Here is a 24,504-nt window from a genome sequence, read left to right as displayed (position 1 = left end):
ACAGAAAAGACTTTTAGCTTGCAGCCAAACAGGATTTAGCCCATTATGACACTCAGCCTATAAAGTACGTACCCAGGCAAAACCTGAGCAGAGAAGCAAGAACCACATGGCCTAACTGTTTTAGTTGTTTATGCAAGCCATAGCTTCCCTGAATATTCAAGCCTTAAATGAAGGAGGATCACAGGTGTAACACAGCCCAAACCATTCCCTTCATGGTGCATTTTAAACCCATTAACTCACTAGGGGTTTTTTGCCCACACAAGAGGCAGCTGAATCTGGGGGTCCAAGCCGGACCTACGACCTACTGAAGCCTCAAAGCAGCCCAACACGAGCAGCCTCCCACTTTGGCAAGAGCCAGCTACAGATGCTCATCAGGGAGGTGTAGGAGCGCTGAAAAGCGGCGCCTCTGCTTCCCGTTCCGCCTGTTTGTCCCGCTCTGGTACCGGCGCCGCAGCCAGGCGGCGGGGAACAGGCCCCCTGAGGGCCGGAGGCCAGCGGGTCGGCTCCGCCGTGAGGCGCAGGCAGGGCGGGAAAGCGTTCAGACACAGCCCCAGCTCCCTTCCCCGCCATGGCGGCCGCCACCGCACACGCGCGGCCCCGCCCCTCGGCACTGGCACATGCGCGCTCCCGCCCAGCCCGGCCGGGCGGCGCACGCGCAGGGAGTGCTGACGCGCGCCGGCGCGCGGTGCGCCCGAACCCTGGCTAACCAATCAGCGGTGCCCGCTGCCCTTCCTCTCCCTCCCTCCCTCCACCCCCCCCCCCCCCGCGGGGGAAGGGCTCGGTCCGCCGCCATCCCATGATGCAGCGCGGGGGCGGCGGCGACGATAGCGACGGCCGCCATGTTGTGGTAGTTTGTTGTTCTCCCGCGGTGGGTGCGTGCGGAGGGGCGGTGGGAGGGCGAGCCGCTGGGCGCTGAATCCGAGCCCTTCCCCGTCCCCCCGCTCCCCGCCGCTCCCGGGGGTGGCGCGAGGTCGCTGCTGCCGGGAGACGCCGCCGCCTGGGCGAGGCGAAGAGCCATGGCTGCTGCCCTGGGAGGAGGCGCAGGTGGGTGCCGCGGCCCCGCAGGGCTTCGCTGGGGGACGGGCGGGGGGGGGCTCGGGGCTCTGGGGCTTGGCTGGGGGCGAGGGGAGCCCTGAGCCGTGGGGCCTTCCTGGGGCTCTGGCGCCTCCGCCGCCTCTGTCTCCCGCGGGGGCGGGGGCGGCGAGTTTTGCCTGTTTAGGGGGTGCCGGTGGGGCGCGGATCGAGTGGGCCCCGTGCTTCTGGGGGGCGAGCAGGAGCTTCTCTGGCACCGCAGGGCCCCAGGGGCTCCTCTTTTGCTAATGGCAGGCGGCGGCGTGCGGCGATGGGAATTGTCTCCCCTTGGCTGGGGCAGGGCTGGGAAGGGGCAACAGCTCCAATACTCACCGCAGGTGCGGGGGTCGTGGGATGGATATGTTTGTTTAGAGACATTCATTGCCATGTTTTTTACAGCTACAGTGTGTGACCTGTCTAAATAATTTAACTCTCATCTGGGGAATAGTTATAATTTATTTTACAGATTGCCCAGAAGCAGAAGGTCTTGCTTGAAAAGTGTAAAATGAAGTCAGTGCTTGACCCCAGGACTCTCAAGAGTGCCACTGTTCTTCTTGACTAAGGATGCTTCTTCCCACACCATTTTAAATGACAACTCAAAACTGTCTGTGGTTTTGATTGGTATATTAAGCAGATTTAAAAATGAGAACACTTCAGGGATTCAAAGAAAGACTTGCAGGGGTCACACTGGAGTGTTCAAGAGAGATACGCTTAAGAGAACATACTGGTTTCTGGTGCTGTGGGCCTTGTTTTCATTAGGAATATAAGTTTTGGTAAAGATTGGTCAGATTTGTCAGTTGACCTACTTGTTCTTGTCAGTGCAAAAGTTTATGATGATTTTAGTCTGTTTTTTTTTGTAAGTAGGTGTCATGGAGAAGTGTGGCTTGTCCTTGTGATCACTTACCTAAGTGGTTGGACTGTTTGCCATTGTTGGCTTAATTGGTAACAAAGTACATAAACACAATTAAATTTCCTACTAAAGGTAAATGCTACAAAGAAATTCCCAAATTTGGGACTTGAGTTTGGGAAGAAGTCTAGGAAAGACAGCACTGCTTGGTAAAAGCGTAAATATTTTAATATCTTAGTCATTGTTTTAATGATGCTAAATACATTGCAATGTTTAAGCTATTTTACATAAATATTTTTACTAGTTTCTGTAATTCACATCAGTTATATGTGATGTGGAAGTAAACTTTGTATGCATGTTCTGTCTCTGGAAGTTTTTTGTAATATGAGGACAGTAATTTAAACAAAGAACGTGTAGCTTCTGAAGCATTTTGGTTCTTGTGTTTACAACTGCTGCAAGTTGAATGATCATGCTTTCATGTACAAAGGTCTGTGCAGCAGACAGCCTTCAACTAAGTGGTGAAACTGCAGTTTCAAGACAGTTTGTGTTGTTGTGGAGTACCATTTGCATATAACCATGAATTAGGATCCCTTTGTACTAAGTGGGCACAATCAGTTGCTTGTTCAGCCTTAACACTGTGCTTATCATGGTGGCCAATTAAATATGATCCTTGCCCCATATAAACAGTGTTTGTTTAGTCTAGTTGATCACTGTTCAGCACTTGCCTGGATGAAGAAACCCAGAGGTATCACATACTTATGTCTGTATGACTAGTCAAGGAAAATTCCTGGCCGAAGTTGTTAAATACACTTTTAAAACCCAGTGAAAAAGCTTACAACTTACAGGAATGGTATATTCAACTCTTTTTGGAAAGGGACTAGTATCCAAAGTCAATAGCGGTAACAAATGGGAAAGAAGCCCAGGACTAAGTGGTTATTTGGCTTAAATGTTTTTGGTCGGTTAAAGTTTTAACAGCAGGAACTAATGTTTTGGATTTAGTTTCTGGATTTTTTGGAGGGAGGAAAAGACTTTAATATATGGAAATAACAGCACCCCAGTGTTTTATTTAAAAAAAAAAAAAGGGCTCTAATGATTGATAAAGTAGTATGAAATAGGTCTTGGAAAAATAAATGGGGTGTTAATTTGATGACACTGCAGGATAGCAGTTGACAAAGTGACATAGTTTTGGCTTTGAAGATGCAGATTAAAGTTTACATCTTCTGTAAGGATATGTAAGGATATGTTGCTGAAGAATGAAACGCAAAATGCTTGTCAGCTGAACTTATATTTGATGAAAGGAAGATGATTTGTCTGTTGGACAGCATGTGTGGATTTATTGGTAATTTATAATTTTTTAGGTTCTTGGGAAATACTGGCTTGATTCATAAGAATAAAATATTCATATGTACTTTTGTGACCAGATACTTGTGTTGGTGTAGCTAAACTTTCTATGAATGAAGGTGAAGGCTCTTCTGATGAGAAATTTCACAAACATAAACTAGAAAGTTTTCAAATGGTGGTCTGTGAGGTCCCTGGGAGTGATTCACAGCTTCATATTACTTAACAAATTCCTTTGCTATGCAGTCTGATTTAACTTAATTCTAATTCTAGAATGGGTGTATTGAAACACAGAAGTTCAAGGTTGGTGTGCTAGTGATGAGGGACTTTGAGGACTTATAGTTGCTCATTAGTTCATTGATCTGGTTAAGACAATGTTTCCCAAACTTTGATTCAAACTTTCCTATAAAACCAGAACCAGAGCAAGCATGTTGAATGTTGAGTAACATAATCTTACCTAAAGGGTGGCTGCAAACAGGACGGAGGCCCTCTCTACACAGGGAGCCACATGGAGAAGACAAGGGGTGATGGCTACAAGTTGCACCAGGAGAGGCCTCACTCAATATAAGAAAGTCTTTTTTTTCGTTCGAGTGAGAACAATCAATCACTGGAAAAACTTCCCCTAGACATGATGGAATCCCCATTGCTGGAGGTTTTCAGGATGTGATTGGACATGGTGCTAGGTAATTTATCACATCTAGGCTCCCTTTCTCACAAAAGTTTGGACCAGATGGTCTTTTGAGGTCCTTTCAAACCTGGGCTGTTCTGTGATTTAGTGATCATCTGCTTATAATGTAATCTGACAACTGTGTTGTATGCATGCTGAATTTTTTTCTTGGTATTTATTGCAATCAATTTACAGCTAGATTTAAATCCCATTTAGGGAGAGATGATTACAGGGTAAACAACAAACCATCACTAGAACAAAGCAAGGAGTGCTTCTTATCTCCATTGTCTGCCATACTGAAGTAAGGGGAAACTTAGAAGTTTTCTTCCTTTCTGATTTATTCACTTCTGATGAACTTCAGTGGTCTAGCAGACCAAGTGTAGATATCCTTGGGGTGTGAATCATGACAGGGGGTGGGGCGTGGGAGAAATTGATGAGGGCCCCTTCTTATGCATGTCTACCCCATATTCCTGCTGGAAGTCCTGTACCAAGAGTAGCTGAATGGGTGTTGCTTTACCTCTGAGCCTGTTAAGTCATTCTTGCAGTTTGAATTTAAGGTGTCATCAATTTAATTTAATTGTAACTAATCTGAGGGCTGCTGTTGTGCTCTCAACAAGGTAGTGGCTGTAAAAACCTCTTGTGAAGCTGTTGATAAAAATGGGAAAAAAGCTTATACTGCTAGCACAGCAAACACCTTGCTCTGTGTTGTAGGTCACTATCCAATTCAAAGATGTAGTCAGAATTCTCCAGTGTGACAAATTCAATTGAATTTGTTGTGCTTCAGGCTATTCGGCAGCAGCGTACAGGGACTGGAAATAGATTCTGTGTTTGTGCGTAGATGAAAGTGGCTGGAGTCCTTGGGTGTATTTTGGTTTCTGTGTGTATTGCATCCTACTTTATTATGTGGACTGATACAACTGGTCACTATAACTTAGAGTTGTATATAATGGAATATGCACGCACTGAAGTTACTCTAAGTGTCAGAACCCTATAGAGTTTACAATTCATGAAACACAAATACACAATCATGGGCTATTGTGCTAGCTAAGGACTAGTGCCAAAATACATTACTACTTGAATGAGCTTGTGGCAGGCAAATTTGCTTTAAAGCATAGCAACTTTTAATCTCTTTATACTTTGACAAGCTTTCACGGAAAGTCATGTTCTTCTGAATGTTTTCTCATTTCAGGTCATCTAAATTAAACGTAGCCTTAGTATCAATTGTTTTTACAGAAGCCAAACCATGCTTTATGGCATCAAATACTAAACCTCAGATTTTAGGTCACATAGAACTTGTCCAGGATAATTTAAGATAATGATTGTCACTGACTTGACCAAAAGACTTCTCAAGTAAGTAATGTGATTGGTCCTGTCTAATGTTCTGCTGTAATGCAGCCTCAGTTTTAACTATAACTTTTGGTGGCTATGAAAGATTCTGGAGAGTTGCAGTTTTTCATCAGTGTCCAAAGCCATTTGGGAACTGAGTTCATGTGAATTTCATTTAAACTCTTGGCCTTCATTCCCTTTTCAGTGTTTATGAGGCAAGGACTATGACACTTGTAAAAATGTTTTTCCAAACAAATACATTTTCAAATCCAAGCAGACTTTGGAACATTTTTTTTGTGGCTTAGTGGTTCTGGTTTTAGATGTAGTGGGTTTTGTTTTTTTTTTTTTTTTAAAGTACTATTTCTTTCAAGTAGTGGTTAGAGAACTTCAGTTCCAGGCAGCATATCATAATTAGTTCTGGTTTTGCTTACTGCTAGTGACTTGTTTTGCATCATGACAAACTCTCTAAAAAAAGTTGATTTTGAGAAGGTAAAAAGAAGTTATCTCATGTAGAAATTAATTTTTCTACTTTATTTCGTTGAGGAAGCTAAACTCTATCCTGTAGGAGTAATTTGGAGAGAAAATACGAAATACACAAGCTGAGGAACATCATCTTATGCAATTGTTATAAACACTTAGTCACTGAATACTTAAGCCTTCTATGAGTAATTGTGTACCAGTGTAAAGATTACATTATGTTTGTTCCTGAAGAAATAAACTAAGTGGTTCATGTTTGAGTGTGTTGTATTTGTGCACGTGTTCTTGTGCATAACGCGGTAGTAGGAGTGAATGTAACCTTTATGGTGGGGTAGAGAGCTTGTTTGTTTGTAATAAATGGGACTGGATTCACAGTGTGCTTCATACCATGTTAGGTTGGTATCACAGACTGGGGTTCAGGAATTCCTGTTGACCTTGTGTTTTTACTGCTAGATGCTGTTGCAATTTGTTACCAAAAGTTTTCATTCAGCTGGTGTTAATAGTGCAGCTACATTGCCAGCCTGTGTTTTAGACATGGCCCTTCCTTGTGAATCCTGTTGTTCTTCTGTATTGCATAGCAAGAGATACAAAAATGCTGATTGCTACTGGACAGAAACATAGGTCTTTTTTTAAATGGTATAATCAGTTCCTGAAAATTGAGGCTTTACAATACCTGTGTGTTGTGTAACCATTTCCAATGAAATGTGAAGAAAAGTACTATGTAGAAATAAACAATTACATACAGATAAGCTGGTAAGCTGTTTTTAATCGGAAGACTTGTGCTTAAAATGCTGTTGAGTTGTCATGTTGAGTGTTCTAAATATGATACCAAGGAATGGGATAGATCAGGATGCGCTTGTTATGGTCAGCATTAAATCTAAGCATAGAGAAGTGATGTTTTTTCATGTGGTAAATGATATTTTTTTTTTCCCCCTAGTTTTCACTTTTTTTTAAGTAGCTGCCTTGGCTGTTCTGCCCAAAAGAAATACAACTTAGTTACCTTATTAAAAGATGTTTGGTAAACAGTGTATGATACTTTTTTTATCCCCTGAACTATTGGATTTTTGTGGCATCTCCATCTTGTTTTGGATAAGGAGAAATCTTTGATGCTTTTTCAATGCCTGAAACTAATAGTATGTTTTATGTTCATTTATGTTATGGTAGTGTAATACTGAAGCGAACCAAAGTACAAATTTTTGAACTGTTAAGGCTTATGAGACAACATATGTGGTTAGTGTTCCCGAAAGCGTGCAGGTGTATTTCTAGGAAGATGAACAATGCAGTCATCAAATTTTTTTTTTCCTAGTCTAGAAGTCTTGGCCATCTCGGTGCAGTAAAATACTCCATCTTAGCAACAGTTGCTATGTAGGACTACCTTTTTAGGCTGTGTTGGTACCATTTTAAGACATTAAGAGCTCTGCAGTGTTCTTGCTGATACACCTCCTACGTTTGTGAGACTTGACTGTGTGGCTTAGGACTTCCATTTTATATAGAAAAATGATTAGTGAAGGTTTTATTGAAAGGTTGTTCACAGAGTTAGAAACTACCATCAGCATAACCAAAGAGGAAATGAGGCTTGTATTTTGTGGATTTCTAGTGTGGATGATCTGTTCTTACTAAGCAGGAAAAGGATAACTGTTCAGGGCATATATCATAAAACCAAAAAATAAGCTGTGTAGAACAGCTTATAACACTGCTGCTGCTACACCAGGGTAAATATAAAGGAAATAGGAACCTTTTAGTATGGGGAACCAAGTGTGTTTGACTGTCTTTGTGCTTATTCTGCTTCAGAGCTGGTCAGAGCCTTGCAAGGTAGGCACATTTAATAAAACAGCCCATGTTAGTCCCTTCAGCATCCTGCAACTTCTCTGTTGCTTAGACAATGGCAGTTTTCCTAGAACTACAGTAGGAAGAGCCAAGAGGTGGATTATTTCTTTTGTTTTCCTCTATAACTGGCCTGTCCTGCTTCCTTACCCAGTTAATGCTTTTTTTGGTATTTGATAGGTCTTGTTTTGTGTGTGTGTGTGGTGGCTTTTTTTTTTATCTTCTAGGGCTGCCTGGAAGTTAGAGGGGCTTAGTGTGTTTAGTGATCATCTGTCAGGATCTTCCAGTTGATACCCACCTAATGTGCATACGTCTTGGTGAGCTTTGCCATGAGAGCCTTGAATTGAGAGGAGCTGTAGCCATTGCGCTGCATGTCTTGGCAACAGTTGCTATGTATGACTGCCTTTCTAGGCTGTGGTGATACTGATGGAAGAAATAAAAAGCCTCTTCCAACTCCTACAACAGACATTTTCCTGCTTAAAAATCTTACGTTCATGAATTCCACCCCTCCACTCCCCTCTGTTTTTTTTTTTCTTCTCACCTCCCACACGGTAGTACTGAAAATTATAGAAAAAACCAAACAAAATAACAACAGCAACAAAACAAACAAACAAACAAAAAAAAAACAAACCAAAAAACCACCTTTGCTGCTCTCGGTGGTTTTGTGCTCTGCTGATGCTGAGTGTTCTTTCTGTACAAGTTAATGCTTTACAGGCACTTAACCACGCTTGACACAAACATTGGCTTACATGTTTCTCAAGGAGAAACATCCATAAATGTTATGCTGATTGTTGTTTAATGGTATTTTCCAATGTTATTGCCTAGACAGATAGAAGGAAAATGAAAATATGTGTAGTTTCAGAAATGGAAAAAAAAATGGTGCCTCGCTGAAATTTGCTAGTTATCACACTGCACTGCAGATGTAAGGCCTGTGTCCATTGCAATGCTTGCTATCTCACAAATGATGAAGCTGGCAATGAATGTTGCTTGTAGATGGGTGACTATTGTGACCTTTGCTAAAGGAGAGCTACAACCTGCTTTGGGCTCTGACAACACTTAATGTCAAAATGGCTTTATTTGTAATGCTCATTGTCAGTGTCAGCTGTCACAGAACAAATAAGCATAAAAAAGAAAATCTGGCTTCCTCTGTCCCAATGATCTTTATATTGTAAGTGTGTGATGAGACAGGGAGACAAGAGATGAGAACAGGGAGGTGGTGGGTGCATATTTCGAGCAGTTCTTAGAAGTTGAGGTCACCACATACAGGTTGACCAGTCATTTTTGAGGCTTTTGTGTGCACCCTGCTAGAGAGGACTTGTGAAAAGGGCTTTGCATGGATGAAATTCAGCTTTGGATTTTGGTAGGAGTTGCTCATAAGTCAGGAATAGGATGTGAGAAATTTTAAGGGGCTGGAAGAGCTGGAGGGTGGAGATTTGTGATGTTGGCTCATTGGGGCTCCAAGTTTACACTAGAAACTTGGCAGGAGCTTGGACCCTCTTTTAGTATTGTTTCTTCACTAGCAGTAATACTAGGTTAAAGCACTTTTATTGCCATGAAACTAAACTGTCTGGACTGGAAAAGTACTGTGAATTATACCGAAGAGTGCTTATTTTTTGCTGTAGAGAGATCTCAACAGAGAAAAAGGGGTTTGGCATGTAACTTAAGTCTAGACTTAAGCCTGGATGATGTGAAGGTCCCTCTGTGTCAGAACTATGTGCTGAAGAGCTAAGATCTTGTCTTCAAGTGGTGGTTTATAATACAGCTCTCTAGATTTAAAAGTTGTGCCTGGCATGAAAAAATTATGTTATCTTGCAACCAAGCAGGCATAACTTAAGAAGTTACTGTCTTCCTGATGGTGGTCATTGTTTTAAGCTGTGGTAGTTAATGTGTGGACAGTTGTCTTTTGGGTTACTGCAAAACCAGTCACATTACCTTAAAAAAAAAAAAAAAAAAAAAAATCTTTGGAGGTGGTTATATCAAGTCAGTGGATTACTGCAATCCAGCTGTAAGAACAATGACAGTGCAGGATATTTTTGCCCTTAAAATGGCAATGCATTAGGATAATCACTGCAGCATGGTTTTGAATTAACATAAGGAGAGCAGGATGGCATTTTTTTCAGAGACCATAAAATTAGATAATTTAGTGTTCAAGAAGAGGATAGTCAATGCTTGTATATGTGTCTGGCTTTCCCCTGGGGGTGAAATAGGAGTCGTAATAGAAAGAGGTTGCAATGTGTAGATGTTCAAGCAGAGAAGTGTAAAACAACTGTTTCAATGGTGTTAGTTCATGAGAATTAGTTTAAATGTAAAAGTATCTATAGACAGTAAACGGGGGAACCTGATCAAGGGGAATTGTTTTTACCTACTGTTTCAAAACAGAAGAGTTGCCACACTTGTGTTGCATCGTAGTACACACCGAGCAGTCTTATTTTCATAGCTATTTATGATTGAATTTTATGTTTGGAAAGCTCTTAATTTAGTGGCTTTGCAAGAACTGAATTTTCTCTTTTTAATGTTTTTGCCTCCTTTTAAACTTCCATCAGACACTTATACCTGTATTGATTATATGAAGTAAGAAGTGAATAGGTTTGTCATCGCAGGTGGGAATATTCACTAAAGGGTGCTAGATTGAGTTTAAAATGCTAGAGACAGATTTGATTTTGAAGGTCCATTTAAAAAAAGCCAAACACATACAAAAATCTGCTTGATCTTTGACATTGTACTTCGTCAAAAAGTTGAGTCTAAATAGTGAGGAGAATGACTGGATATATGGCATCTTGGTGATTGCCAAGTCAGACTGTCAGACTGCAAGGGCTGGATTGCTCAACCTCCTGTATTTTGCAGACCATTAAACTGTAGCTGTTTTCCCCCTGTGCTGAGCACAGCTTTTATTTGTCCATTTGTTTTACTCCTACAAAAGTCATTAAAATGTGTGAAAAGACTAAATCCAGGTGTGTGTTCTCTGTTGGGCTGTAGCCACAGGATGGGAGAGGGAGGGTTGAGTCTTTATGAAGGTATGTGCTTCCAGTTTAGAGATGATGAGGCATTTGGATGTCAGAACAGAGTAGATGAGCTTTGCATTTCTTTTGTAGATAAATGGAAGATTTAATATTTTTAAGTAGCAAAATTGTCATTTGCAAGCTAAACTATGCAAGAGTGATTTGTGATTTGATAAGCTGAAGTGAGGGTACTTTTTGAGGGAATTATATGGAGCACCAGTTTTATCTTGGAAGGCAAGTGCATGCTTAGGTACACAGTGTAACAAGCTTCAATGACTTCTAGTGTTTTTAATGCCCCAGTTGAGATAATTGATGGTGTATTTCACCTGACTTCCCTCTTCTGTTTTGGATTGGTGGTGCTGCCCTGCCTTGTGCTGTCCTGATGTTTACTCCAATTTTCAAAGTGCCTTTGCAGTGTCAGTGTGGGTAGATGAGCTTGTTGGCCCCCTAGGCAAGCAGAGCTCTGGCAGACATGATTCCCTTCACCTTTGTTGCCCCTCAGTTTGATGAATTTCTGGGGAGCTGCTCTCTCTGGAATGACTTTTGTTGGCAAAATTTTCCAGTGATTTATCTCATGCTATATGTTTTCCTCGTGTCATCCTCACCTCAATAGTGAAAAGAGGGAAAGCTGTATAGTACATTGTGTTTTTTATTATTGAAGCATGTTGTTATTTATCTGTTTTCCTCATTAACATGGAAAGGAGAAAAAAAGGTATTTTTGCATCTTCTGAAAAGCAACATCACTCCCATAAAAATCCTGCCTATGTGTTTGCTTTATAAATCTTTCAGTAAGAATTATTTAATGTAGTCACCTTCTTTACAGATGATGACTTTGATCAGTTTGATAAGCCTGGTGCAGAAAGGTCTTGGAGAAGAAGAGCTGGAGATGACGACTGGGACAGGTAAGTAGAATATTTTCATGTTCTGTTTCTGTATGCTGAATTACTTTTCTCTGTTTTCCCATTCTGGCATTTTGTATTCTAACATTTAGAGTAGTGCATGTTTAGATTCTAATGAAGATGTTGGTTGTTATGCATGTGTCAGCCAGTGCTGGATTGTGCCAAACATATACTTGCCTTGAGGAATATAGAGAGCACTGAGAAGAGACACCATTTAAAATTGGATAAATACAAAGTATTTGTGGTGTGTAATTAAACAAGGACATTAATTGCAAAGTTTCCGTTTAAATATGTAGTAGATCTCAGTGGTTTAAATAGATTTATGCTAGTATTTGAATTTGCTCAACTTTTTTTAAACTAGATGTTTAAATTCTTATCATCAAAGTCCTATTTCAGTTTTACATTGGGGAAGGGTAATGGAGCTTAGATATGGGCTTCTGTTGAAAAATATGACTGTTGTAAAGATTTAGAAGTATGTGTGAACTTGGTTATTTTGGGGGAGGATAAGAGCATGTTCTTCTATGCGAAGGCACTCCATCTGGGAAAGATTTGAACTGAGCTACAGGCTAGACTTGTCTTTCTGGGAGATAACTTTTCACTTTTTTTGTGGAGTTTTTTATTATTCCTTTTTAGTAATAGTCTTGTTCAGACTTTGCCAGTGGTTTTCACTGTAAAAAGGAGAAAAAAAATTCCAAATAGATTGTTGTCTTTTCTAATAATCATGCAAGTGATTTTGGTAAACAAATGTTACTAAGTAGTTTTCCACTGAGCTGAACCTGTGGAGTGAATCAGCTACTCTACATTTATTGTCATTCCAGAGGGATCAGTTTCTTCTTCTGTGCTTTTCTGCTGGGTGAAGTGGATAGTTTTCATTGCTCCAGGAGGTGAATAAGAGCAAATAGGAGTTTGGACAATAGCTTCAGTATAGAGGGTGTTCTACTGTATGCTGGTGTGAGGTGTCTGCTCTCTGTTGTGCCAGCACAGCTGTTTGTGGGTTGAATGGTGAACTACATCAAGGAACTGATCTGGTTTGAGAGTGTAATTAAAATAACTAGTTCAGGCTGGGTCACTGTACTGTGCTGCCTCCCAGCCCCAGCTCTGGGTATTCAGAAATACTAAAGCCAATATGATAGGCAAAATGCTTTGCATTGGAATATTTTCTGAACTTTCTGTCTTTGTGGACTTCATGATATGAATATGTGGGCTCTTAGATGATGGCTGGTCACATTTTTTTTTATCTGTCCTACTGTTTCCACTTCAGAAAATTTGGAAGTCAAACAGCTGTTGTGTCAGAAGTCGGAAGTTCATTGCCAATGGTGAACTCCATGCGGCAAAGCTATTTTTATAGGATTTGAGAAAGGTTATTGAGTATTTTCACTAAGCTGAGACTTTGAAGCATACAAGGATTCAGATTTAGAGAAAAGTTATCACTTTGTTTATTATTAGCTCCATATAATTTTAGATGATCAAATATCGTGTTGTTTATTCTTGAGTGAAACTGTAAAGGAAGCAGTTTCAGGTCCAGTGCTGGAGATTCCAGAGTTTCATATCACTGATCATTTCAGAAAATGGTTTTTTTTACAACTGTACTACATAGAATATTTTATGTACATGTGTTGGTATTCATATTATTTTTAAACTATTTTTTTAGATTGCCAAGCTGTCTTTGGAAGTGTTAAGTTCTATGGTTGTCTGGGCAATTACAAATTCTATATGTGAATATGTTGTTGCCTAATGTAATTTCTTGAATGTTTTTACTGGCCTAATTAAATATGGGACACAGTTTCTTGAAGATGGAAAAAAGGCTATATGAACACAGTAGACTTGGGTTTTTGTAATCTTTCATGCTTTGTTTTACAACCGAAGTCACTTTTTGTGGGGGAGGGTGGAGGGGTTATGCTGTTAGTCATACATCTTGTTCAACTGTCAACTCTTACTGTGTTGCTACTTAACTCAGTCCCATCCCCCAGTCATTTAAATAATTCTGAATTTCCAGTTTTCTTTCCTTTCTCAAACACTGGATGGTCATAACTGAGAGTTGTAAGGCCCCTGTTATTTGGGAGTACAAATGTAACATTGTTCTTGGAGAACTTTTCCCATTACATTTTTTACAAATTCTTTTCCTGAAACACTTGTGTCCTTGCTACTGCTCATGTTTAATGAGCCATACTCATGAAATTGGAGGCCAGAAAGGGCCACTCTGACGTCTTTATCACGGGCTGTTAATTTATACATTTATCTCTGTAAGTAGCTGAAAGCTTGGATTTGGGAAAAACATGCAGTTCTGGTGCTGTCCTGTGAGATGACAGGGCTGATTTAGTACTTGACTTTTGCTGAAGTTTGCTTGTTCTGACCCTTCTCTGAGATTATTAATTTCTTTACACTGGCTGAAAACTTTCTATTTTTTGTTGTCTGTCTTTATTATTATTTCCTCTTCCATGTTTGGTGAGCTGAATTTATTCAGTGAGGGGAATGTTGAGGAAGGGGAGGAAATGGTTCCATCTCTTGAGCAGTGAATTAGATTGTTTTAACCCAAATTTCCTAGAATTGTGGTTTTGAAAAGACCCTTATGTATTGATGATGGTGAGGGTGAGTTGCCTTTGTAACTATCACAGCTGTATACGTTTATTCCTGTTTAATTTATTTATGTGACTTTGTGTGGTATCAGATTGCAACTGTTCATTTTTTTTCTGTTTTTCTCAGGTTACTCAGGATCTTTTAGTATCTGATTTTATTTTTTCTTTTTCTTAATACTAAGATCTGGTAATCCTGGTCCCTCTTCTTCCTGATAGATAACTTCAGATTTGTCTATTTTAAAAGAAGCTGGAGATAGGTCTGCTTTACTGTGCAGGCTTTTCACAGTTACTTTGTTTATTCAAGAAGTTAGTAGTGGTGATTTTTCTTCTTTTAATTTATCAATGAAAATACTGAATAACATTCAGTATTTTAATAGGTTTTGAGGGGCATTCTGTGAAACACTTTTGTTTCCGTTATGAGCATCATTTATATGCTAGTGCTAATTTTTTTGACTGTCAAGTAATAAGCCAAAGCTCTTAAAAATCTAGAATACGTATGCCGTTACTTCTTTTGAACAAACGTTTTAATGATCCACATTGAGGATGTGTTTTAGTAATGTGTTCAATAGCCCTAACTATGTTTAGATAATTTAATCTTTTGCTTTCTTTTCTGTTCCTTTTTGATCTGAATTTCTTGCTATCAGAGCTTGCTTTTCATCTTTGAATACTGCTGTAATACATGCTCTTGCTGTTCTTTGGAATTTAGCTAGTACAGTTTTATTAAAAATCTGTCAGTAGTGGACCATAGTACTAGGAAATAGTTTCAAACCTTTTGGTGCATTTGTCAGATTACTGGCATCTGAAGAGATTAGTGACTTTTTCCTACTTCAGTTTTGGCTCTAAATTCTTCTGAAATAATTTTTTATGCGGAGTTTTTTATCTCTGAAATAAAGGGTTTAAATTCTAGTCACTTTTCTCTTTGGAATGTATGATATGTCTTATGTCCCTGTTCCTGTTTAATATTGCAGTGAGCACAAAACAATTGCTATTTAATAATGTTCAGTCATTCCTGGAACTGTTAGAGATCAGTAACTATGGACAAATACTGTGTACTAATGATAATGTCCTATTTAGGGCTGATTTGGAATATCATCTCTTCTAGCCCACAAGATTTTTATTCCCACCCGCATTATCTGTACAGTAACTATCTCTGAAAGATGTAGCCATCTACAAATACATCTTATGGCACTGATTTATGTCTTGGGATTGGCTTCCCCATTTTCTCAAGTATTTACTATATAGTACTAAGGAACTCTTATATTACCATTCTGTTAATGTAGCTCATTCTCACTTCGGGATATTTAATTTTTATGTAGTATCTAAGACATAGTTTTTTGTGTGTGTGTGTTTGTTTTTAATGTGTGGAGGTAGAAATAGGTTCACGTTCTCGAATTACAGCTCATATTTCAAATCACTGTCATCTCAGTATTAGGACATGCGTGTTCTAATACAGGCATTTGCAGTAATAAGTGCTTATTATAGAAGGGGGGATCTGTTTATTCTTGTCACTAGATAATTCCTTCACTGAAGAAAGAATGAGATTAAGAAGTTGTCCTAAAGTTTAACTAATCTGGACTGTAGTTCTTTGTGTTGCATCCTGTTTATGGGACGATGCTATGTGGTAGCAGAAATTTTGTAAGCCAGGTATTTCTACGCTTCCTGAATTCTTAGCCATGCTTACCAAGATGGTGAAACACGTATTTGCTTTTGTCATCCTATAAAAGTCTGTTTGACCTTACCCTCAACTTGAGGAAGAGGGAATAAAGTATTTAGGAAAGATCTAGGTCTAAGTGGCTCCCAGACCAGCTGGCCTCCCAGTGCCTCCTTGCTGAAGTGCAGCTTGGGCGCTACATGTTGGCCTGTAGACCAAGTCTTGCCCACAGGACATTACTGTCTCGCTTCTTCCCTGGCAAGGTGGGAAACAACAGTTTGGATAATATGCCCAAACAGCCTTGAAGTGAAGGAACTAGAGTGGGGACCTACCTTACTGTTTTAAATGCCTGTACTTTGCCTAGGTTTATGTGCTATGTTATAGTTGGAGGGATATGGAAAGGAGAGCATATGAAAATGAAATGACTGCATAACAATGGTCTTACTTAATATGTATGGTCTGTTCTTTAATTTCAAATATATATCCTTTTTAACTTACTGAATCCTTTGCTAAAAGGAAAGCTTTGTGCAGACTCGGTGATAATTCTCCTCAAGTTAGTTTTTTAGGCCATATATTCTACATGGTGTGTGTTTCTGTTTTCTGAAGTTCAGCTTCTTAAATTTGTTAATGTTTTCCAGTGAACTTGATGATGACTTGCTTGGAGAGGATTTGCTACCTGGCAAAAAGGTAAGAGATGTGCACCGAAGTGAATTGTTACAGATATTAAAATGTGAACATTGTTCAACCTACCCACTTCAGTTGTTTGATATGGCCTTCTATGTAATTTATGGTCACCTCCTCAAAGCCTGGCAGCCACAGGTACCCAAGATCTGCCCTACTGCCAGAGCGCTCTGCACCCAGAGCTTTGTTTCCTTTTCTGAAGTATCTCAAAGTGTAGCTTTTTAAAATATAACTTTTAGAAACTTGTTGTTTTTTTTTTTTTTTTTTTCCTCTGAGATATTTCTTCTCATAACGCATGGTTGAAAAAGATGATTATCTCTGTAGCTAATACTGACTTAACGATTAAAAGGCAAAACAAAAAAGTTATGCCTCCTGAGTGCTGATTAGCATTCTGGAGAATTCACTTCAACTGCCAATTTCCTGGCTATTAAAAGTTATTCAAAATACCAGCAGTATTTACCAGAGAGTAAATAAAAAAGCAATTGATGGTGTCTATTAAAAATCCACTCACTGCACTCAATCCACCACTACTTTGAGAAGTAAGCAGCGGATTTCCCCTTCTACAGTGAGGGAAGAATATGGGAGTCCCCCCATGCCTGATACAGACTCTCTACTCTGATACTCATGTCCAAAATCAAACTTTATGAAAAGAACTAAATGTATGTTTGGATTTGCCAGGTATCTGCAGAAGTCAGAGCTTCTGCTTGTGAAATCAAAACTGGCTAGTCACCTCTTTCTCCACTCCATCTGCTAAATGATTTAATTTAGAAAATTGGTTTTAAAGTTCTGGTTGGAGATAGATAGGTTTATTAAGAAACCCAGATCTAGTAAATGTTGAGTTTTAAGTGATGTAGCTTGTTATGATGATAGTCTAAATGTTGGAAGTTAGCTTTTTGAAATTGCTCTCTAAGTAATCTCTACTAAAGATAGTTCTTTTGTGTCATGTAGTGGTTTAAAAAATAAAATAAAATTCCAGGAGGATAGGTATGCACATGTGTGTTATGCAGTTATCAAAAAAATAAGCAGTTAAAATTGCACACATCTTTGTAGTTGAAACATGAGTTGATAAAGCTACTTACTTATCTTAAAAAAAATATTATCTGTCTGAATACTAACCAATACTAGATTTTTCCAATGTATTATGTGTTCTTGTGCTTTTTCTGTTGTTCTCAGTTTGCCATGTTACAGGGCTCTTCTGAGCAGTATCTGTGGATATAGACTCATGGTGGACTAGTAATAGATTTCTCAGGAAGTTTTCTCTGAGCTATTTAGGCTAAAGTTGTTTCTATTTAATCTCATCCCCATACTTTTAGATAAATCTACCCTTGTGTAACCCTTCTGCCCCTGTTACTTTAGGGGATGGAAATAATGCTGCTGAGCAAAACTGCAGTTATCTCTTCCTAATGCGTAATTATTTAAAAAAAACAACCAACCAAAAAACTAAAAGTATGATAGACAAATTTGGAGGAGTTCAGAAAAGGCACAATATTTTCTTCTATGTCTTTTTTCTTCACTTACAAACTAATTATGTTTTTTGAGTGTTCTTCATATCATCATATCTTTTCCTCCAGTCTCCTAAGTACCTCTGTTCTTTAGAAACTCCATTAACTTAGTGGATTTTCTTGACTTGCCTAATGCATCAGTATCACAAGGCAGTGTACTAAAGCTAACCTTTCTTCATGATATTTCTTAAGTGAGTTGTCATCTTTGGCTATATTTGGGAATGCATTGGTGAAAAGTGTTGCTAGCTAGGCAAATCTGAGTTTTGTAAATTTCTGTAAGACTGTCAAACATTTATTTTCAGATTTGTTGTCTTGTGTAGCGTATTTTTTCTCATTGAGTTAGGTAATTTCATTGAAGATACCGTCTTAGTCTGGGATGTACTCTTCATAAAAGTTACTTAGTGTTCAGAAGTTTGAATAGTTTCAGTACTTAGTTATTTAAAAGCTTATATCCTTTTTTATGTTCATGATTCACTTTTTCTGAAACCTAGAATCAGTCAGACTTGTCAGATGAAGAGCTGAATGATGACCTTCTGCAAAGTGACAATGAAGAGGAACAAGAATTCCGGTATCTTTTCTAAATCTTCTGTTTTAGATAATTCAAAGCTATTAATGACTACTACTACTGATAACTAATGACTACTCTGCTGAAGTTATTGGTATATACTGAAAATAATTTTGCTTTTTACCTAGCCAGCTACTTAATGATGTGTATGCAATATGGCATTGTTAGTATTTCAGTAAAATGATTTTTTTGTTTATAAGAATCTAATAAATTTAACCCGAATCTTAGGCTTTTAAAAAAGAAACTGCATTATCTCCTGTGCATTTAGAATTATTTATAAATAGTTACAGAGCTCTTATTCTGTGCATTCTTGGTATAGTTGTAGGCTTCCTTCTCTAATGTCCTTTTCTGCCATCTTCCTTTAAAAAGATATCTTTCCTTCTAAGACCCTGAGGAGGGGAGCTTCATAGTTTGTAAGGCTTGATTTATGGCTTAAATATTTGTGTACAATTACACAGCAAAAATTTTTTTACAGAGTTTGTAGGCTTGAGCAGGTATTTCCGTGATAGTTTACTGACGATCTTTCCCTGTGAACACTCTGTGGTGATACAGCTCCACAACAGGATTATGGGCATTAAAAGTCAAAAATGAGTGTCTTGACATTTTTACTTTTCAGGCTGGACTGGAAAGGGAAGGAAGATGCTTGTGTTGCAGAAGTGATGCAGCAGCCCTGCTGCTTTTAATGGCCTGTGTGTTTTGCTAGCTTTTCCTTTACACACATGTATGTTGCTCTGAGATTTCCTTTCTGCCCATGGCTGGAATTAGTATCAGTCATCCTGTCCCTGTGTTGGATTGATGGGGGTGTGGTGAAGTACCTCAGACCATCAGTCTCTCCCATTGGCTGCTGTGTTCTACCCTGTGGCAGCTGAGGGTTGGACTGTTCCCTTCAAAATGGGAAATCCCAGTTACAGTCCTTGCTGTTTCTTCTCTGGATTTCTTCCTTGTGAGCCCAGGGCAGCAGGGATGGCTGTGTGACTGCATAAATGATGAGAAAGTATCTGAAATGTGATAATATTGCTTAGTGGAAGCAGGATTCTGTACACAAGTCTTGCATTTCTAGCAGTTTTATAGCCAGAGAGTGAGAGCCTTGCTGCACTCCTTTCCCCTCTCTCTCTATTTTCAAACACATTTATACCTCTGTAGTTGGGAGGATAATGATAATCCTGCATAATGTCTTCATTTTCATGCTAAATCTTCTATGTTTTACAGATGCAAATAGGTCAAAGCATCCTGGATCTTGTTCCTCCAAATTTAGGAAAATAGCGAATAATAGGAATGGAATGAAAAAAAATAAAAATAGAAAATCTTTTTTTTCCTTGTACCCAGAGCCCTGACATCAAGAGCAGCTTTCCCCCCCCTGCTTTTCTAACTAGGCTGCAGTTGGGTAGTTTCCCTTTTCTGTGTTGATGGCACTAGCTATTGTAAACAGTGTAATCTGGACGGAAAGCAGAACTCAGATTTTAAACTTGCCAGTTTTTATATTGATTTTTTTTTCAGTGTCTGTGCCAGTGCTGTTACTAAGTTAGAATAAATCTTAAGCATTTTAATGACAGTTCTTGACTATATTTTACATTAAGTAGAACAGTAAATCTGTCATAAAATTGTAAGTTTGAATTCAAGATGAACAAAAAGGAACAGTATTAATACATTTAATAAAAGATAATTTACCAGTGCATTCTGAAAAACTGGGAAAACAGATGCAATTAAAGTAATTTTCTGTATTTTTTTGTTAGTTTTGGAATTAAAATTGAATTCAGTCTTCTTTGGTTACCAAGCAGGACTTTTGCCAGTTTGACATGCTAAACCATCTGGTTGGTTTGATTTCCCTGGTCAAATAGCCTGCAGCTGGTGATAAGCTGCAGTATAGTATGCATTAGGAGAATGTGGCATGGAGTCAGATAGTGTATGAGGTATAATTTTGTCGACCAACTTAGAGAATTTGTATTTGTTGGCTTTGTTTTGCTAAATCTTTGTGAGCAGTTGACTGTTATGCTTCAACCTCTGAATTTCCCCCTCCGTATACCATAGTTCTCAAGGTGTCACAGTTAGCCTCAATGCTACATCTGGCATACTTACATCATACGACCTCTCTGAGACCATCAATGATCCATCAATAGAACATGAGTCTGAATATGACCAAGGTGAAGATGAAATTGTTTATGACAAATCTGAAGCACCTGAAATATATGCCTCAGAATATGCAGAGGAAGGACATTATGAAGGCAATGATCCTGAACTGACAGAAGACCAAATAGAATATGGGGACGAGCCTGGAGAAGATGATGAAGTGCTAGACCTTGAAATCAATGAACCCCTAGATGAATTTCCAGTGAGTTTCTTTCTATTGTATCTTCAAAGATAACATTGCTTCACGTGCATAGGGGTTTAGACTGATTTGAAATCTGTTTACCTCTCTAGGGAGGAGGGGAAATTAGACCTATTATCACTGTCTGCCAGTTTCTTTATCTAGGCTGTGACAAAGTTTGTGTTGACAGCTTGTTTGGCGGTAGGTAATGCTCCTTTGTCATGCTGGAAGGCAGTTGAGAATGGTGACCTTGAGGATTGTATCCTTAAGGAAGAAAACAGCTTTGTGTGGTGGAGATACACTGCCAATTGTTAGAAGTACTTAATGCAAAAGCTTTTATCCAGGCTTTAGACAAGATCTGATAAAGTCCTTCGAAGGTGAAAAGATTATTGACCTGCTAAAGACATCTTTAAGGTGCTAATATCCCAAAGTGATTGATGTCCTGCTCGTTCATCCTTTTTGTAACTGAGAACTGTCTAAATCCGAATAAAGAGATTGGAGGTTAGTTCGGAAAATGTCACCTGCATAATTCAATATAATTTAAGCAGCATATTAGAGAACATGCACTGGCTTTAATTGCTGGTGAAACGATTCAATCATAATTAAAACTGTATGTGATCAGTGATGCGTTTTAAAATACAAGCAAACTTACTTAAGAAAGGTTTTGCTGTCATTTTATGTTCATAATTGTTCAGAATTTAACCCATTCATATGTAAGCACTTGCAGAATGTTTTAAGAATGTTTATATTTTTGATGGGGTAAAATCTGATGTTAATGTATGTGTGCTATAGATGGATGTTTCCTTTGGTAAGAAAGTACTGCAGTGTTTGGTTCGTGAATTTGTAATCAATGGATGTTGAAGTGCAGAATTATATGGGGCTTATAGTAGTAGGTGGGATCTTTATGATGATATTGCTAGGATGTGAATGAAAGCAGTTTTGGTTATGTTTTTGATAGTACTGAAATTATTGTCTAGGTAAAAGCCCTGCTAATTATACCTTATATGATATGTCACTTATGTTTGACAGTTCCGATACAATACTTCTCTTCCAGTTCTGGAAACAGAAACAGTAACAATGCATACAGACTCTGTCTCGTAACAAGTTTGCAATTCTGTAAAGTTGGCCTGTGCCTTTTCACCTTCCTGTATTACTGCTTTAGGATGAAGATTACATGCAATCATATAATGAACAAGCAATGGAAGAACAAGAAGACTATACAGCTGAGGAGGAGCTGGAAGAATCCCAGACAATGACAAATGAATCAGAAGAGGTATGTTGTGAAAATAATCGAAACTTAAAATTAGTTGTTTCAGAACTTGAATTTGTAGAATTGTCCATATTGCTGGGTAAGAACTGATTCAACTTTGCCAATGTTCCATTATTGGTGGTATTACTCTTTCTGTAAGATTAATTGTGATGGCATCTATATTGTCAGATAAATCAGGTCCCCTCTCCCCCTTGGAATGAAAATTGTAAGGGAGAGCTCAAAATGTCCATATTTGATCTTAGCTTCAACATTAGAAACTTCAGGGGCCCTCTTGGGTAGGAGAATTACAGTAATACTGCATGCTGACTGTTAAAGCTCTATCAGCTATGGTGCCTCACTTTCTGATGGATAATTTGCTACTGTTGGGAATGTAGATACTGTTCTTTATCCCACTTTGAGGAGGAGTATGAGCGTGGAAGGTCCTGTATGTTAGAAAGGCAAAGGTCAAGTTGTTTGTTGTTTTGAAATAAGTTGTGTTGGGACTTAAATTTCTGTGAAGTGTAATTTAATTCTTCTGTTAGGTAAAAGGATGAGTTCCTTCATTTGCAAGAAGAAAGCTTATGCCAAAAACTGTCAAGTGTATGTTCACTGATTGTAGCCTGGAACAGTGGTATCATAATGGTTATTAATTTGCAGCAGGCTTTTGACATGGGATTTTTTCCTTTCCCCACCAGAAATCTGCCTTAATGTTACTTTTATTCCAGTTCTTAATTAAATAGGATTGAATGGATTACCTGCTGAGAAGTGTAGTTGGAGTGTGTTTCCTCTTTGGAGCTTTAACTCATCAGGAAATATTTCCTCAAAGACACAGCAGTGTTATTCTATGAAGTTTTAACAAATGGGTGTGTTGTGATACTGTAGTTGTATCAAACTTACTACAATGAAACAGTGTTCTTTGGTAGGTGGAGAGATGCATTGAAAGAGGCCACCTGCATTATTCAGCCTTTGCTGTTTCAAGCATGACATCTCACACCAAATATACCTTGATGTAGTTAATTTTCTACTTACTAAGTATTAAATCTAATGTTCTAGATTACACACTTTCCTTCGTGTGTTTTAAAAGCAGATTCATGCATTTGTGTTGTCTGCAGCCACAGTCTGAGTCGATGAAAGCACTGCACATTGTGTAAAATTAAGTACACAGCTGGGATTCATTGTCAAACTTACTGCTTTAAAAAAGCACAGCTTCATTTTTAGAGTATGAACTAGTGAGAATTCTGTAATAATGTTGTTCAAATTTGTCCAATTCAGAATTCCTTTCATTCGGAAGATAACAATACAGGTTTTTAATTGTTTTGCTAATAGAGCTTTTAGAGAATTTGTTCATCATGTAATGTTAATGTTTTGGCTACATCTTTGTTCAGTTAATCTACATTCTGCCTGATGGTTTGCAGATTGCCACAGGTTTCTTGTTTCCAAAATAGTACCATCTTTTTGTTCCTTTATTTTCATATGCATCTTATTTACGTTTGTCAGTAGGCTCACAATTACACTCTCCAAATGAGAATACCACCAGGAGAGATAAATAGAAGTGTATACTCCACAAAGGTTATTACATGGTTAGATGCCTGCCTTCAGCTTTGAATAGTTTTGTTTTATATGCGAGTGTTATATATCAGCACTCATCCTTAAATCTCATAACACTCACTGCTTGTAAACAAGGGTAATTGTTGGCATACTCCTGTAGAAAGTGCAACACAAGAATGGAGCCGCAGTAGGTGTGGTACAAATAAATAGCATTATTATTTCTTGATTGAAATTTGGCATCCGAATAACCGAGAGCGAGCTGATAGAGAAAAGGTTTGGTAGTGTTGTATTTTAAGCAGTTTCCACATTAAAACCAAATGAAGCCTCTTGTTTGATTGAATGAAGAAATTTTGTGAACCAGAAGAAAAGCTGACTGGCTGGGGAGTTGGAACACGATGAGGGGAAACTGGTGAATAAGGGAAGTGAGACGCCTGTTCAGAGTGGCACTCAGGTGGGAGGTGTGAGGAAGAGGCAGGAAAAGTTTGTGTCCTTGGCCAAATTGGCTTCAAGGCATGCTTTTTCACTTGATATTTGATTTGAAACTCTTAAAACTTGGATTTTGAATAAATAACACTGTGGAACTTCCTTAAAAATTTAGCAATGCTTCAGAAAGTATTTCTGCCTTCCTAAGGTACAAAGCAAAACCCAATACCTGGAAGTTTCAGCAGCAAATAGGTGTGGTAAATCTGTCAGTTACATGAGTTATGTCCGAAATATTTTTAGAGGAATAATATCACTAATTATTTTTGCAAAATGCTCAGAAAAATGTAACCTCCTGAAATTAGAATTAATTTATTTCTTTTGTATTGGAACTAATCTCCTGTGAAGTCTTTGATAGGGGGTTTGTCGTTGCATGAATTTAAACCATGTCTTGGGTTATGATGATAAGAAATGTTGACGACTTTAATCAAGAAAACATTTCATGAAGTGCTGCATACTGCTTTTCTTTTGATAGAATACAGACTTGTGAAAAAAAGGC

At 38.7% G+C, this 24,504-nt stretch overlaps 1 protein-coding gene across 4 annotated transcripts in view; it reads left to right on the top strand.

Moving 5' to 3' along the window:
- The first annotated feature begins 792 nt into the window (after positions 1-792).
- RBM33 (RNA binding motif protein 33) overlaps positions 793-24,504 on the top strand; it is a 104,849-nt gene continuing 81,137 nt past the window's right edge. For all 4 annotated transcript variants that reach the window (XM_042802284.1, XM_042802286.1, XM_042802283.1 and 1 more), the window contains exons 1-6: positions 793-1,044; positions 11,373-11,451; positions 16,314-16,362; positions 18,350-18,426; positions 20,452-20,752; positions 21,891-22,001. In XM_042802284.1, coding sequence (XP_042658218.1) covers positions 1,017-1,044; positions 11,373-11,451; positions 16,314-16,362; positions 18,350-18,426; positions 20,452-20,752; positions 21,891-22,001 — 645 coding nt within the window. In that variant the 5' untranslated portion in view covers positions 793-1,016. The remainder of the gene's footprint in view (positions 1,045-11,372; positions 11,452-16,313; positions 16,363-18,349; positions 18,427-20,451; positions 20,753-21,890; positions 22,002-24,504) is intronic.

The sequence above is a fragment of the Tyto alba genome, unplaced genomic scaffold (assembly GCF_018691265.1).
Source record: "Tyto alba isolate M040663 unplaced genomic scaffold, T.alba_DEE_v4.0 Super-Scaffold_38, whole genome shotgun sequence".
NCBI classification, from domain to species: domain Eukaryota; kingdom Metazoa; phylum Chordata; class Aves; order Strigiformes; family Tytonidae; genus Tyto; species Tyto alba.
The sequence above is the reverse complement of the archived record's forward strand: the minus strand, read 5'-3'. Positions and strand labels throughout refer to the sequence as shown.